Here is a 17,385-nt window from a genome sequence, read left to right as displayed (position 1 = left end):
TGGAACAGAGATATTTCTGTAGACATACTAGATAGTATTATTTGAGCATGATAATCAAAACATCTCTTCTTTCCATTACAGGGAGAAAAAATATTTTATCTCATCAAGCCAACCTCTGCAAACATTTCCCTCTATGAACGGTGGCAGTCAGCGGCAAATAATAGCGAAATGTTTTTCGCCGACCAAGTGGATAAATGCTACAAATGCACAGTTAAACAAGGACAAACACTTTTTATCCCATCAGGTGAGGATGCCGCGTTGAACGCATTTGTTAGCTTGAGTTTTGTAATAATAATAATAATAATAATAATAATAATAATAATAATAATAGATTAATAATTTATTTATATCCTGTCCATCTGACTGGGTTTCCCATGTGAGACATGAAATGATATAAAGTTCTGCCTTTTACACACACATTCTGTAGAATGAGAAGCCAGTAAACTTTCAAATGTTGTTTAACTGGCCCCATGCAACCAACACACCCCCACACACCAAACGAGTTTGTGATGGGAATGCTTCAATCTGGGCTTGGAGAAGCAACACCCACCCATGAGGCTGTACTCAGGAGTTTGGAATTTTATACAGGGTTGGCCTGCAGCAACTCAGGAGTAGCTGGCGTGATGGAGCAGTTGCCTTGCCATCACCTATCCAATACCAGTGTTAGGCATTTATGTCAGTGCAGCCCCAAACTCACCATCACCCTGTCCTACTTCTGCACTATCTCAATAAGTGGCAGCTACATCACTCTTGAATTGTATGCAATTGTATGTAATTCTGCCTAACACACACACACGCACACACATTGCAAAGCACAGTTCCCCTGGTGTAATGCATTTTTGTATATTATTTTCACTTATAGAAAATATTTTTATGGAGACTCCCCCTTAGTTGTGTGCACTTTTTGTACACATTACTGGGCTGGAGAATCACGTTGTAAAATTTGTAGAGGTGCATGGGGGGGACTACAGCAGGATGGAGGAAGTGAAGAAAATCACCTCTCCAGGAGCTAAACCTGTTCTGTAAGTGGAATGTCAGCACTGGAAGCCCCCTTGAGGTTTTGGTGACTCTCCAAGAGAAAGGACTTTAAACTACAGTGGTACCTTGGTTCTTAAACTTAATCCATTCCGGATGTCTGTTTCAAAACAAGGCATGCATTTCCCATAGAAAGTAATGCAAAATGAATTAATCCGTTCCAGACTTTTAAAAACAACGCCTCAAACAGCAATTTAACATGAATATTACTAACAAGACCATTGATCCATGAAAGCAATAATCAATGTACTGTACTATAAACTAAATAAGACCATATTGTAGATGATAGAAATTAAAATTATTATTTTTTCTTACCTGCACTGATGATAGTCATTGTTTGGATGGGGGGCTTTTATCCATTTCCACTGTCACACAATCAATAAATCAATCAGTAGCTGAACTGGGTTCCACACAGTCACAAAAACAAATTAACCAAAAGAGACTCAAAAACAAAAACGCAAAATAAATGGCAAAAACAAAAGCGCAAACTTAATCCATTCCGGAAGTCCGTTTGACTTCCAAAATCAACCAAGGCGTAGCTTCTGATTAATGCAAATGCCCCAGAAACAATAGCCGACAGCAGCATCAGACGTTCAGCTTCCGAAAAGCGTTTGAAAACCACAACACTTTCGGGTTTTTGGCATTTGAGAAACAAGGTGTTTGGGAACCAAGATACCACTGTATATACGAGAAAAGAAATGTGAATGAGCAGCAGACTATAATCATTTAAGAAGCTAGTGATTATACGTCTGCTTTTTTAAAGCTGGAATGTTTTCCCTTCTGTCTTTTCCAGGATGGATTTATGCAACTTTAACTCCTGTTGACTGCTTAGCCTTCGCAGGGCATTTTCTACATAGCCTAAGTGTAGAGATGCAGATGAGGTAAGATGTTCATATTTATCTCAATTTGATAATATTCTAATGAGATGTGCATTTTGTTGGGTCTGCGACAAAGAGTGCTACTAGCTTAGTTAGAAAAGAATATTTTCTTTCCTGATTAAAATAATAGAAAATAAACAAACGTTAATTCCCACAGTTGTTATGATTATAAAGCATACTTGCATATTTGTAAGCATAACTACGGTATGTCTTTAAAAAATCAATAAACCTCATAAGCAGGGCGTTTTTTCAGCCGGAACTCATCAGAACTCAGTTCTGGTACCTCTCAGGCAGGCGCTATTGCCATTATAAGATTACAAGGGAGGCGTTCATAGTGAGTTCCAGTACCTCTTTTTCAAGAAAAATAGCACTGCTTATAAGATTCATGAAACTGCCCATTTCCATTGTCCTAGACTCTGTTCCATAAATGTCTTAAATCTATTCAAAATTATTGTTTATAGTAGTCATTGGCGTAAGTAATTGGTGTAATTAGGCATACAAAGAATGGGTATTTTAGAATGCAGTCCTATACAATTACCTGAGAATAAGTCCCATTGAACTATATAGGACCTAGTTCTAACTATGCATGCTTTTGTTTTAATATGTTTTTGTCGGTATCTTAATTATGTAAATTCCTATTGTGAATCACCCTGGGATGCATTTGTATGAAGAGCAAAAAGCAAACATGTAAATTCATAAATTGCACTAATGTTAAAAATGTGGCATTGTATACACTTTTGGCTGTATATTTGTGCAGTTTGTCAATTGTTTTCCAAGGAACAGTGTTGGATTTTGTGATAGTTAACTCAGCAAATGCTATGTAAAAAGCTCTTCTGTTTCACGTTACGCTGGTCATTTTCATAGCAGCTGAGGATTTATGACAGCTTGGATGATAAGAAGCACCTGTAAACCACAGCCATACAACAGTTGTGTTATGGTCAATGCTAGGAGATACTTTTCTTTTTGGTTTAGAAAGCTTCCTGTAAACTGTTCAACTGAAACACTTTTTTTTTACTGTGCATCATAGAGCATATGAAGTTGAAAGACGATTAAAAATTGTCAGCTTAACCCAGTTTCCTAACTTTGAAACGGCATGTTGGTACACAGGAAGACACCTGCTAGAGTCATTTAAAGGTAAATGAAAGCATTTAGTGTGTTTCTTGCTTTCCATTGTTTGCCATGCTAAGTATAAACAAAAATGATCTAGCTATTTTAAAAATAATGGGTTTTGGAAAAAATATTTTCTTTTTTTAAAATATATTTATTGAAATTTTCAAAAAATAAAAAAGAAAGACAAAAAAGAAAAAAGAAAGAAGAAAGAAAAAGAAAAAGCAACAATTGAAAAAGTTTACATTACTTGCTTTCCATATCCAAATTCCTTGACTTCCCCACACCTGCCCTTCTTGTATTCCAATTCCAATTTTTAGCTCAGCAAATTTTTGTCCCCACACTTTACCTTATTTTCTCTGATTCGTTTTAATTAACCAATTTTAACTTATAAACCTCAATCTTTATATTTCAAAACTTATTCTTAAAATACTTTTCCTAAATTCACCCCATCAATTTAATTAACCCAATTTAACTTAAAAACCTCAATCTTTATACATCAACACTTATTCTTAACAATCTTTTTCTAAGGTCGGCCCAAAATCCCCATTTTTATGTTAGTGGCAAAACCAACTTAGTTAAAACAAAATATATTTGTACACCCTTTGGATTCCCGAAGCCCTACCACCCCCTTTCCCGGTTTCGAACCCCAACCAAAGTCCATCAGTCCATCTGCAATCAGCCTGGTGACCTCACATCCGAGGCACTTAACTCTCTCTGAATTTCCCTCTGACGGTTTTTTTGATAGTCCTTTATTTTAAATTCCGAATCTCGAAGAGGCTCTGTTCCAATAAGGTCCATATTTCTTCCAACCAGACCTCCATATTTAACACTGGAGCCAAGATCTTGTTTCTTACTTTTCATAAGTCCAAATGTCCCAAAGGCTCCAAATTCCACATTAGCCAAATTTGTATTCCATATGTCTTCAGATCTCCATATGCGGAGATCTCTCCAATTTCCATTCTTCACTTCAAACCAAATTTTCATCATCCTGTTCTTATTTTCCTTTGTGTCCAACTTAACAGGCCTCTGGCTCTCCTTGATCATCTGCAACATCAGAGCACCTCCATCTTTTTCCCTCTGATCCTCATGTTCCTCTTTAAACACATCCTCAGATGACTCAAATTCCTTTTCTTGTTTGGCTGTAAGGATTTTTGGATCAATAACAACACTTCCCTGTTCATCTGCAGGAACTTGAATCATATCTCTTCCAGGCTCAGCAACTTTATTTACTGTTCCCTTCATTATTGTGACATTCACAGTCAAAACATCTGCCTGTTCCTGCAGTTTTCCCAGGAGCGAGAAGGTCTTTTCCAGTTCAGCCAGTATTTTTCCACTTACAGCCATTTTTGTAATGTCCTGAACCCCCTCTAGAGGGATTCTAGTTACTTAATGTCTTCCAATTCCCTCCCAAAAGCCAAGTTAACCTTTCCTTTTTTATTTTAACAATTTATTGCCAAATTGTAGCAAATATCACCAGCAAAGTCAGCAAAAACAGAGTTTCCCTTTCCTTCCAACTTTGACAGCTAGTTTGACAGCTGTCAAAGTCTTTATACCTCTTCCGCAGGCTCTCTCACCGATCGCTCCCGGGTCTTGGGGGAGGGGTGAATTCCGTTCTCAATGTTAGCTCTTATCCTCCAGCACAATCACTTAAATTGCCCCAACGTAAAGTTAATTGCTTTTCTCCACAAAGAAGAAAGGTATTCTCACAACCTTAGTAATAAAATCCTTGCTTTACGATGTTTACAAGACGGGTAGGCGGACTTCCTTTTAACACCTTGCCCGTTCGTGCCTAATTCCCAAAGATAAAATTTCCCTTTTAAGTCCAATTACCGTGTTATTCATGGGTCGTTACTTTTAATCCGAATGTTCAAAGGAAGAAGTTAGCGCTCTCCATCCATGGCATGCGGCTTCACTCAGCAGGGGAAGCAGTCGAACTCACAGCACCACGCCGCTCTCCGTCCCCCGTTCCAGAGCCTTTAAAAAGGCTCCTTTGTGGGTCGGGGGGGCGCAAATGGTGCCCGCCGAGTCACCAAGTCCACAGGCTTCAGCGCCTGTGGTTTCTGAGGGTCCCCGCGTCGCCGCCGCGGCAGAACCCGACCCCTGTTGAGCCGATTCCCTCCAGAGCTCGGAGGGAATCCGCCATTAGACAATGGCGCCAACCCGGAAGTCTCGGAAAAAATATTTTCAATAATGAGATAGTCAGATAGATTTCAATAAAGTAACTTTTTAAAAACAGCAGCATGCATTTGATATTGATGGCACTAATACAAATTTGATTTTTATGAAGGATTTTAATTTGTAATCCAAGTTTACAACTCTACAGGGGACTCTTGTGGAGTCAATTATCCACCAAAATGCTAATAAGCACATTTCACAACAAAGATGCTCTGAGTCAAAAGTGGTCTTCCTTGCAAAAAGCGAATGTGCAGTACTCTAGAAATACATTCTGTAATTTAAATTAATTGTTTATTACATTCAGAACAAAGCCTTTAGATATCACTCTGCTGGAAGTGTTTCCTTTTCATCGTATCTTCCTTGAGGTGACCAATCTTCTTGAGATCTTCCCTATGTGACCTTCGTCATCCTTCCGATCCTACACGCTACACATTCTCCTGGAAATTTATCTTCCCAAGTCACTTTCTTTAGCCACCTTTTGGTTGCATTCTCCTAGAGGTTATTTACTTACCTGGCAGTAACCTGCTTGTCCTTCATTTTAATGCTGCTGTCATAGCATTGTTACATACTGACCTTCTTGGAGCTAGCCTTTGTCTTGATCACACTCCCCTGGAGTTGACCCCCTCAACCTTTCTTTTGATCACACCTTTCCAGGGTAGAAAAGAAAATCGTTACTGAAAGTCTAATGTGCTAACTTAGCTGCTGTATCAACATAGAGGGGACTAGTCAATGACAGTGTTTCTGCCTAATAATTTCCTCAGAGAATTTCTTACATTCCAGTTGCTTTACCTGTGCCCTGTCCCAGGATCTTACACATTCATTGTTCCCGCTATTCTGGCGTCTAATTGTTTCATTGAAATACCACAGTAAAATTGATACCCTTATTACAGAAGAATACAAGAGTTCAGGTTGGTTAAACGGGTGCCAAATACTGCGCAGAGACCTTGAACACAATACATCCATGCCCTGTAATCTTTGTAAAGTGCCATTTTCTTTTGTAGTGTACTTGTGGAAAAGTACTATGTGTCTTAGCCCTGACAATGTAGCAAAATCTGATATCTAATTAAGGCATGTTACACTTAAAATAAACATGCCACAGGTCAGCCATCTACTGTATAAAGTCAAATGCTGACTAATTCCTAACTACTCTGATATTGGAACTTGGGTATACTGCTTTGAACTTTTTCAGAACAGGGTGTAAACATGAGGTAGACTTGTATTACCACCACTGGACAGAGAAAAGAAAGTACTTCATCATGCAACACACAGTTAAATTACAGAACTTGCTCCCACAGGAGGCAGTGATAGCTTTAAAAAAGGATTAGACAAATTCATGGAAGACAGGGTTATTGATGACTACTAACCATTATTGTTTAGCTCTACTTCCACAGTTGCAGGTAGCAGTGCTTCTATTTATCCCATGTCGAATACAGCCCTATGTATCTGGAATTGTAATATTATGAACGTATAAATCCAATTTTTGTGGACAAAGATATCTACTAATTTTAATTTGACACCACGTTTGAAATCCATTGCCAAATCTCAAAATAAATGATCAGATTTCAAGTTGAAAATTCACCTGTTCTGAAATTTCAGATTCTAAAGTTGGGAACTGTTGATTTTATGACCATACAAATTCTTACTTACAGCCTGCTTTTCAGACTGTTCACTTGCTTTTAGATTTCCCCTTCATAAAACATATAATGTACCTTTTTCATTTTGAAAATGTGCGTGAACAGAAATTGGTCACCTTTATTGAATGGCCGTTGTGTTCTCTGCTTTGCTTAGGATTGCACAAAGCTGGGAAGCAGCCTCCTTCGCATTTAGTCCAGGGAGCAAAGATCCTCAATGGCGCATTCCGGTCATGGACTAAAAAGCAGGTGGGTTTACGTGGCTGCAAAAAGAAAAAAAAAGGGAAAGGATGGGGCAACTGGGAGAGAGAAGTCTGCAGATAACAGAGGCAATAATTTGAGAAATCCGAAACAATAGCCTGAGAAATCCAATAGAATGAATGGTTTCATATACAAGGCTTTCAATGAAACAAAATGTTTTGCATCCTGCACTATTAAGCAAGCTCATTAAGCTTTATTCAAAGAGATACGTGAGCAACTAAAATCCTGCTTGATGTGTTCGGCTATTGTTTATGTGTAGCAGAGAAAAGAAGCAGAAAACGGGGGCTGTCTGTATCATTTATGTGTTTATTATGACATGCCTGTCCTCCGAGGAGCTCAAGGTGATATACTTGGTTCTCCTCCCTCCAGTTTATCATCACAACAATCCTGGAAGGCAGGTTTAGGGGTATGTGTACCCTTGTGTCCCTCCAGAAAAAAAAGCACTGCATAATTTTAACAATGCGAAATTATAAGCTCTCTTGATGCACATTTGAGCCTTTTTATTTGGCTTTATTCTGCTCTAGGCATTAATAGACCATGAAGATGAACTCCCAGAACATTTTAAACCCGCACAACTTATTAAGGATCTTGCCAAAGAAATAAGATTAAGTGAGGTTGGTATTCTTTCTTGAATATACACTTCTTGCATTTCTGTATAAAATGTCAGCTGATTTCTGTGTTTCTAAAGGGTAGTTTACTAATATTAATTTGTACCCTACATTTCCCTGTGTATGGTCAACAATCTTCATGGAAGATACAACAGCCACAGGTTTAAATGTGAAGGTCTCGTGCATTTTAGACCACATCCCTCCTTCCTAAAAAGGAAGCTTAAACTTTATCCACAATGTTAAGCCTCAAAAGTATAATAGCCAGGTAAATACAGCTTGCTGGATCTATTGCACACAGGAGGCCTTTTAAAAAGTCTCTCCATGTTCTTTTACATAATTGGGTTTTCTATAGCTTCATATGCACCATACATTTAAAGCATCATACCACTTTAAGCAGTCATGGCTTCCCTCAAGGAATCCTGAGAACTATAATTTGGTTAAGGGAGCTGAGAGTTGTTAGGAGATCCCTCATAGAGCTACCATTTTCAGAGGTTTTAACCGTCATTCCCTCTCCCTAGGGAACTCTGGAAATTATAGTTCTCTGTGAGGGGAATAACCATCTCTGAACAACTCACACCCTTAACAAACCACAATTCCCAGGATTCTTTGGCAGAAACCATGACTGTTAAAGCAGTACAGTGGTACATTGGTTTATGAAATTAATCTGTTCCGGAAGTCCATTCTTAAACCAAAGCGTTCTTAAACCAAGGTGTGCTTTCCCATAGCAGTGGGGGACTCAATTTACAAATGGAACACACTCAACAGGAAGCGAAACATGTTCTGCTTCCAAGGCTAAGTTCACAAACCAAAACATCTACTTCCGGGTTTGCAGTGTTCTTAATCCAAGCTGTTCATAAACTAAGCTGTCCTTAAACCAGGGTACCACTGTATATAAGTGTGCTTTGAATGTATGGTACAGATTTGGCCTATATCTGAAGCACATCTTAAAATGAAGATACATATACTGAGATTGGACTTGATTCGGCATGTTATGGTGGCAGCCAAAAACCGTGAGGAAAGGAAAGGTGCTGTGATGTTTTTATTGTATCAATCTGTATGTGATCTTTTATATGTATATGTTTTAATTCTACAAAAGCTTAATTGTTTAAATAAAATATTTTTAAAAAATGTGTGACAAAATAAGCATGTCTTAAAATGACCTTTAAATGTCATCAATGGCGGGGGATAATCTGATCTTAGTTGGGAGGCAATTCCATAGAAAGGCAGCCATCACTGAGAAGCCCTATCAAAAATATCAGTCATCTAATACTTCAGTGAACTTCCAGGGAAGTATTGCCCATTTGGTTTAGGAGACATTCCGTACATTAAAATGGCAGACACATGAAATCCACCCAAATGGAAATGACTTGCTGTTCAATGGACAAATTGAAGCTGCATGTCTTTCTAGTGCCTCACTCTGTTATTCTGAAATGGATAAATAAAGCAACTGGTTAGAGATCTTAAAAAAGAAAAAGAAATGAGGGAATGGTTAATGGCTTCAGAACAAGTTAGGATATTAAGCCAGCTTGGAAACCATAGCTTCATATCCTGGCTTGTTTCAAAGGAATTTACCATAGTTCCATAAGCCAGTACATGATAAGAAGCTGTAGTTAATGGAGGACTTCCTGGTTTGTTCACCCAATCTCATGAAGAGGGTGTATGCAAGGCCAAATGTCTTGGCTTCTTAAACTGAAGTGCAATCATCTGAACATGCCCAATAAATTGGATTGTGCCCAGTGGGTGAAGGATCAGGCCTAATGAGTTCAGCTCTGCCTTTTATTCTGAGTGCAAGGATACCAAGATAGGGGCTACTAAAAATCTATCTGCCTTTTATGGGTTCCATGTAGAATATGGATTCTGATGATCATTAAAACGACAGCATTAAATAGGAAATAATGTCTTTTTAATTAGTCACACACTGTTAATTTTTATTGTGCATCTTTTACTGCTACCTTTTACCTTGGGGGACAATGTAATTCTGTTTTGCTTCTCCCATGCGAATTAATTTGAAAGGCGTTCTCTTAAAACTGATTAGCATTTTAAACATTTCTTTCTTCATTTTCTATTGTTTTAGCCAAAAAAAATATAAAGAGAGAAAAGAATGGGAGAGGCTTTTTGAAAAACGTAAAAACAAGAACAAGAGAACAAATGATGCAAATAGTAATTCTCCACATTTAAAATTATAATTAGATGATAATCTCGTTCTCCTAATTATAACAACTTTTCTAAATTATGGAAGTGTGTGACTATATAATAAACTTCTGCAAAGTTTGTATGTGTAGCTGGGACACCCCTTTATGTTTAAATCAATGGTAGTTGTTCTAAGGATAAAAGAAAATAAATATACCCTGCCGTTGTGATGCTCAGTACAGAAATATTCTTCTGAAAGTCCTGTCAAGCTGACAGAGCCACAAAAAGTAAAAATAGCATGGTACAAACTGCAAATTAAACTAGATAGTGAAAATAGGCATGTTGATTGGTCCTTCCTGAGATGTCCGCCTGTATTTTCCAGTGGAATGGTCAGAACCTATCAGCTCATTTCTCCGGGTTTAGGAATGAGAGAAAAACTTTTCAGACATTACAAGCTCTATGTGCAGCTGCCTCCTCAGGGAGTATCTAGTTTGAGTGGATTGCATGTTCTGTAAGAGTAGCTTTGGCTACTTTTAGACCCAATTCTTTTGTTTGTGGATCATATTCACCCCCATCCTATGCTCCCTCTCCATTCCCCTTCTCACTCCACACCAGTAAATTAGGAATTTGCAAAGCTTGTGAGAGCTGCAGAGGCCGGATCACATAGTGATCTTTCCATGTGATCTTGTCCCTTCTTTTTACATTTTTATTAAATAGATGCGGGTGGCGCTGTGGGTAAAACCTCAGCGCCTAGGACTTGCCAATCGCATGGTCGGCGGTTCGAATCCCCGCGGCGGGGTGCGCTCCCGTTGTTTGGTCCCAGCGCCTGCCAACCTAGCAGTTCGAAAGCACCCCTGGGTGCAAGTAGATAAATAGGGACCGCTTACCAGCGGGAAGGTAAACGGTGTTCCGTGTGCTGTGCTGGCTTGCCAGATGCAGCTTGTCACGCTGGCCACGTGACCTGGAAGTGTCTGCGGACAGCGCTGGCTCCCGGCCTATAGAGTGAGATGAGCGCACAACCCTAGAGTCTGGCAAGACTGGCCCGTACGGGCAGGGGTACCTTTACCTTTACCTTTACTTCATCATAAGATCTGCGGGTGGCTCACAGAATAAAATACAGGATAAAAACAAGTAAATAATTACAGTCAAACTTTGGAGGTTGAACATAATCCATTCTGGAAACATGTTTGGCTTCCAAAATGTTCGACAACCACTTCCGATTGGTTTCAAGAGCTTCCTGAACTCAAGCGGAAGCCACGTCAGACATTCAGCTTCCAAAACATTCAAAAACCGGACTATTTACTTCTGGGTTTTTGGAGTTCAGGAGCCAAAACATTCCAAAACGGAGGCATTCGGGAGTCAAGGTTAGACTGTAAAACAAAACAGCAAAACAATTATCCTCTCTTCACACAAACATATTTAAAAGGCCACAGAATATTAATCAGCCAAAGGCCTGGTTGAAGAGGAATGTTTTCACCTGGCACCTAAAATAGATAATGAAGGTGCCAGGAGAACTTCCCTGGGGAGAGCATTCCACAAACAGGAAGCTGCTGCAGAGAAGGGCCGTTCTTGTGTTGCCACCCTCCGGACCTCACGTGGAGGAGTTATATACAAAGAAGCAACCTTTTGCCTTTGTAACATGCAAACTGGGCCACACCACAGCCTCAGACCCCTCTGGATTGTCAGGAACACAATCAATACTCTGTAGAGATCAAACATCCATTTTATTTTTAAAAAAAATCAGGCTTTGAGCATGTTTGTGTTTGCCTTTCCCTCAGAACGCCTTGAAAGTCAACAAACCTGAAGTGGGTGCCAATGTGAATGTCGAAGAGGTCAGCCCTGTGGAGAAAGAAGAAATCCCATCACCGGCACCACGGACGCCTCCACCGCCTCCACCACCGCCATCGCCACCGTCGCCACCGCCACCAGTTGAAAAAGTCCCTAAGAAAAAGGCCCAAAAAGCAACAAAAACACCCAAGCCACCCAAACTAGCCAAACCACCCAAACCCCCTAAGCCACCCAAGCCGCCCAAACCCCCCAAGGCGCCAAAAGTAAAAGGGGAAGGGAAGAAAAAAGGCAAGAAAGCAAAGGAAGTGCCGCCCCCTGCAATTCCGAACTTGGACCTTCTGGAGGCCCACACAAAAGAGGCCCTGACAAAGATTGAAACACCAAAGAAGGGAAAGGTGAGTAGGGTTGTTCTAGCTGTTGAAAAGGGGGTGGCTTAAGGAAGGGTATTGAATTACATGAAGGGACGTCACAAGTGGTACACATGCAGGGAACAGCAGCAGTAGCGTAGCCCTTGAGGCTTTGATGTCCATGTGTTGAACATGGAAGTCTGAGCCAAGGAAGCTTGTGCATGTAGTCTTCTGTGGGAGTTGGGACCCTGACTCTGCAAGTTTCCAGCTCCTATAAAGGCCTACATCATGGACTTGCCTGGTTCATCCAAGTTGCAAGAAGGCGGCTTGAATCATACTCTGATATTCCAGACTTTGTAGATGATTTGGGTGGTTTTTTGTTTTTGTTTTTACTTTACACGAAGGATGGTTGTATCAATATGGAACTATGGCTCTTCCAAGGTTTTAACTCCTTAGCTAAGGGAGCCGGTAATTTTGACAGTGTCTGAATATTGGTGAAAAACTGATGATGTTTGTTGTGAAATCTTCCAAACGTTCCATATGAGTTCTACAGCATTATGTTGCTGTTGTCAATGACAATATTATCATCCTCATTATTATTATTAGTGTTGTGTAAGTTAGTTCATAACTTGACAAATACTTAAAACAAGGGAAGACGGCATTAACACCTGACAGGGAGCTGCCTTTATACAGAATGTGGTTTAAGAAACCTATAATAAGCAGGCAGATCAGCACATTGTTTTTATTACATTGTTCTTCACATTATATTCATAATAGAGGGAAGTGATTTTCTGTTTCCTCTAGGCTTGGCATTTGATGCTTCAGCTGTTTTGTCAAAATAAATTAATTCCAGGCAGATCCTAAGTGTTAGTTCTCTAAAAATTCACACTGGCCAAATTGGCGTGTGGTTATTAACAAGAAACAACATGTTTTGATATCTTTGTATTGGGATCATCTCCTGATTTGTTTGTTGGTTCTGTTTGCTTATTTGTGTCAGGCTGCCAAGAATACTTTGAGTACCCCTGAGAAAGAACCAGTCGAGAAGCAAAATGAGGTCGAAAAGTTTGAAATCCGAGAACAAAATAAGACCAAAACGGAAGCAAAATGGAAATATAAGGTATGAGTTTCCTTACCTTGTGCTTCTACAAATGTTTCGATGTAATCTTGTGAAGTAAGAAATAGGATTGTGCTGAAAGTTTGCACATTAACACTTTTGGCACAAAGCAGAAATATTCTATGAAAACTTTCCTTGCTCACTTTTTTTGTTGAAGGTTTATGTAAAGGGGCAGGTTCTTTCACATCTTTTTATTTAAAAAGCAAACTAAGTAGGGTATTTTTTGTTGGAAATGATGCTAGCCAATCAGGAATGATGCCATCAGGTCAGATTTAGATATGTGATCATGGGCCCCTCCATATGTCCTTTTTACAGGGCATTCATTGTTATTTTTGATGGTATCAGAGTGGTTATACACAATCCCACTTTCAATATTGTTTGTGTCTGCAACAGTTTCAGGGTGGACCTCCTGCTTCATTTCCAATTAGTGCATGTCTCATAACTTTCTGCTGAAACCCTGTAACTTTTTATACCACAAATATTCTGAGTTGTGGTGCTTTGTTTTGCTTTGTGAGTGTGTGCACCACTTTTCTTGTGCTACAGTGCATGAGTGTTCCTTCCAAGAGCAATAACGTGATAGCATTGAGGAAGCATCACAGAACTAGTAAAACAGAATAGATATGTCAGCAAAAACAAACAAAAACCCACCAGTCTGGGGGGCCAATTATAGAGTGAGGTCAAGTCTTCCTCTATCTCAGTTCCTCCATTTCCATCACTGTTTGGAGCTTGTAAATCTCTGGAGAATTGCTTGCAACAGGCAAATGTATTTTTTTGGGGAGGGGAGGGGAGCTTTCAATTTAAGCTTAGCCATATACCGTATTTTTCCCTCTATTACACGCAGATTTTTTCTCCTAAAAAGTAAGGGGAAATGTCTGTGCGTGTTATTGAGCGAATGTGTGGTCCCTGGAGCTGACAAGCGCGAGTGAAGGCAAAAATCAGGCAAATATCAAATCGTCCGGAGAAGGGAGGAAAGCTGCTGCTTTCCTGCATTCTGCCTCAGGGTCTTACTGCCCACCCGCTTCTGTTTCCTTACTGTGTTTGCTCAGACGGAACAAAGAGCAGAGAAAACCCCTCCCCTCCAGGCAAGCAGAGTGGAAAACAGATTCCTCTCCGTGCGTCTGGGACTCGAAGGCAACATGCAGGTTGGGGGGGGGGGGAGAGAGAGAGAGAGCTGGCTGGCTTGTGGGGGGGGACGGACTTTTGCCTTCCTTTCCTCCCTCCGGTAAAACCCCTCTCCTGCATTCTTAGCCAGCTGCTTCTCTGCACACCCCTCTCCTTGTCGCTTCTATGTTTTTCCTTCCCTCCCTACTTAAAACGTGGTTCCAATCACGGATCCACATGGATCCTCAGGATCTTTGCATTGAGTCACCCCAAATTCACCATCAGATAACATAGCAATGATCTGATGCAAAAACAGGGCTGCAAAGCTGCAAAAACATGGTTACAAAGCACGGATCCACATGGATCCTCAGGATCTTTGCATTGGGTCACCCCAAATTCACCATCAGATCACATAGCATGTCCATGGCTACAGCCTGCACCAAAAAAATCACGCACCCACTGTTTCCTGGGGCTGCAATGGTGCAAAAACATGGTTACAAAGCATGGATCCACATGGATCCTCAGGATCTTTGCATTGGGTCACCCCAAATTCACCATCAGATCACATAGCATGTCCATGGCTACAGCCTGCACCAAAAAAATCACGCACCCACTGTTGCCTGGGGCTGCAATGGTGCAAAAACGTGGTTACAAAGCATGGATCCAGATGGATCCTCAGGATCTTTGCATTGGGTCACCCCAAATTCACCATCAGATCACATAGCATGTCCATGGCTACAGCCTGCACCAAAAAAATCATGCACCCACTGTTGCCTGGGGCTGCAATGGTGCAAAAACGTGGTTACAAAGCATGGATCCACATGGATCCTCAGGATCTTTGCATTGGGCTACCCCAAACTCACCGTCAAATCACACGTCTGTGGCCGCAGCATGAAGCACAAAAATGATACATCCACTGTTTCATTCAGAATTTTTTTTTCTTGTTTTCCTCCTCTAAAAACTATGTGCGTGTTATGGTCAGGTGCGTGTTATCGAGCGAAAAATACGGTAATAACTGAATGGTCCAAGAGATGATATCACAATGTATTTTTAGTAGAGATACCCAGGTACAGTTAGGATACAATGAACTTGAATGCATGTAATTCCATTTCAGACTGTGTCTGATCAGTGATGTAGAAGTTTCAGGTGTAGCAATGTAGAAAATGATTTTTTTTTTACCAATGTAGCTTCAGTAGCACTGAATGTGATGTTAGCATGGTAACTCAGTTCACTGTGGAAGGCCTAAGGTCTAGTTGTCAACCCATTAGCCCTGTACCCTCAGACTTTTCCCTGAATAAAAATATAAGGCAAATGTTACTTTCTTGCCACCCCCTGAAATACCTGTAGCCTAGCACTAACATCAGTGTTTAACTGTGCATTGGACTGCCACTAAACCAGTTTCTAGGGCTCAAGAGAACTGCTGTTCTTCCTTTCCAAAAATTCATGGTGATTTTGCAGGAGCTAAGATTGATGGCTGCAGCAGCACCATCACTGCGGTGTCACCACTCTGTCTTGCCATTTGCATTAGGCACAGCATTTCTTCCAGATGATCCTGTAAACATGTTTCCACATTGTAGCAGATTATACGATTGGGCGGGGTCTTGTGACATTGACCTGTGGGTGCATGTTATGCTCGTATAGGTTTTTCTGGGTCTGCTCAAAGCACATTATAAGCCCCCAAAATAGAATAAAACAAACCTCTCAAGGTTAAAATAAGACTGTTCCTGTCCTTTTCAGAATAGCAAACCTGATTCATTACTGAAAATGGAAGAAGAGCACAAACTGGAGAAGACACCGTTATCAGGAAACAAGGACAATAAATTCATGTTTTCTTTCTCCAACAAGAAACTGCTGGGGTAGGTGCTATTTTGGCAATGAAAACTGACTAATAAAACAGATACGGGCCATAATAATCTTCCAAGCGCTCCAACCTCATCTAAAGATATTTACTTGCAATATGTGCTATTGTCATTTGGACTTATGCTCAAGCACACGTGCCAGAAGGGGGAAGCCATGTGTACTTCCTGAAGCATAGCTGAAGAAAAACAAAAAATTAGAAGGGGGCGAAATGTTTTCTTTGCTCTTCTTAGTCCAGAGACGAAACCCTGGCATGGACACAGATACAAGACTTGAGCACAGAATGGCTGCCACAATTAATACCACAATTCTGCTTTTCACAAACCTCTTCACACAATTGCTTGATGATGCAAGAAAAGCACCCCCAGGAAATGTTTAGTAATTGTCCCATTCCATTGGGGAAGTGTCCTCATTGCTGTTTAATTCACATGAATTTATAGTGTGTGGTGACCCCAGGAAAAGCTTTTGAGAGGCCTGTGGTTGGCGGTCCCCAATCTGTGGCAGGCCATGTGTGTCACAACATGCAGAATTTGGCTATCAGAACATGCCAGGAAATGCCAGACAAGCAAACACTGAAGTCAAAATCCTAGGCATAGTGGTGAGTGCACATGGCTGGCCAGCCACAAGCTAGAGGGCCATTGTACATAGACTTCCCAAGGCCAGTAGTAGGATGGCAATGCTAATCTTATCTCCGCTACAGATCAGGATGGGTGAAATGGTGGCAAGGTTGGCATGGTGCACATGCACTGGATTGACTTTGCTGGTGCATTTGCACTGCGCTGACCTTGCTGCCACTTTGCCCCTGCCCCTCTCCATCCTGGTATTCAGCAGCAACATGGGTGGGCAGAGGCCAGGTGAGAATATAGGGCAGCCTGCTTCATCAGGCCAGTGGCCTAGCTCGTCCAGCATCCTGTTTTCACAGTGGCCAACCTGGTGCCTCTGTTCTCTTGCAGTTTCTAGCAACTGGTATTCAGAAGCATACTGCCCTCGACCGTGGAGGCAGTACATAGCCATCAGGGTTAGTAGCCACTGATAGCCTGCCATCTGCTACTGCCAAAGGCCATCCATGCCCAGGAGTTATTGTGGACGGGCCCTTATTTCTTGATAACCTAGTCCAGAGGTGGCTAACCTGTGGACCTCTAGATGGTATTGGATTGCAAACCTCATGCTTCCTGAACCGATGGGCATTGGATTTCAGCAAGAAATGAGGGCCACAGGCCACCCACTCCTAATTTAGTTCCCTACCTCTATCTTCCAACCGTCTTCACATAATTTTTACCTCTCTTCTGAATGTTCCATCTTTCCACTCCTTCTAGCAATCACCTGCACCTCTGTATGGAAGCCAGACTT

The 17,385-nt window shown here is 40.9% G+C and overlaps 1 protein-coding gene and 1 long non-coding RNA gene across 4 annotated transcripts in view; one reads left to right on the top strand and one right to left on the bottom strand.

The window, feature by feature from the left end:
- Window positions 1-17,385, top strand: part of PHF2 (PHD finger protein 2) — a 121,850-nt gene that overhangs the window by 87,866 nt on the left and 16,599 nt on the right. For all 3 annotated transcript variants that reach the window (XM_053377765.1, XM_053377763.1, XM_053377764.1), the window contains exons 7-14: window positions 82-244; window positions 1,829-1,916; window positions 2,941-3,047; window positions 6,987-7,078; window positions 7,615-7,704; window positions 11,607-12,011; window positions 12,961-13,080; window positions 15,916-16,034. In XM_053377765.1, the coding sequence (XP_053233740.1) occupies window positions 82-244; window positions 1,829-1,916; window positions 2,941-3,047; window positions 6,987-7,078; window positions 7,615-7,704; window positions 11,607-12,011; window positions 12,961-13,080; window positions 15,916-16,034 (1,184 nt within the window). The remainder of the gene's footprint in view (window positions 1-81; window positions 245-1,828; window positions 1,917-2,940; window positions 3,048-6,986; window positions 7,079-7,614; window positions 7,705-11,606; window positions 12,012-12,960; window positions 13,081-15,915; window positions 16,035-17,385) is intronic.
- LOC128408293 (uncharacterized) lies at window positions 5,782-11,737 on the bottom strand. The gene is made up of 4 exons (XR_008329023.1): window positions 11,629-11,737; window positions 6,949-7,092; window positions 6,563-6,641; window positions 5,782-5,844 (listed from the first exon to the last, which is right to left on the bottom strand). It is a non-coding gene; the product is annotated as an uncharacterized LOC128408293 (long non-coding RNA).

This window comes from Podarcis raffonei, chromosome 2, assembly GCF_027172205.1.
Source record: "Podarcis raffonei isolate rPodRaf1 chromosome 2, rPodRaf1.pri, whole genome shotgun sequence".
NCBI lineage: Eukaryota > Metazoa > Chordata > Lepidosauria > Squamata > Lacertidae > Podarcis > Podarcis raffonei.
This window is presented reverse-complemented; position numbering and strand designations above follow the sequence as displayed.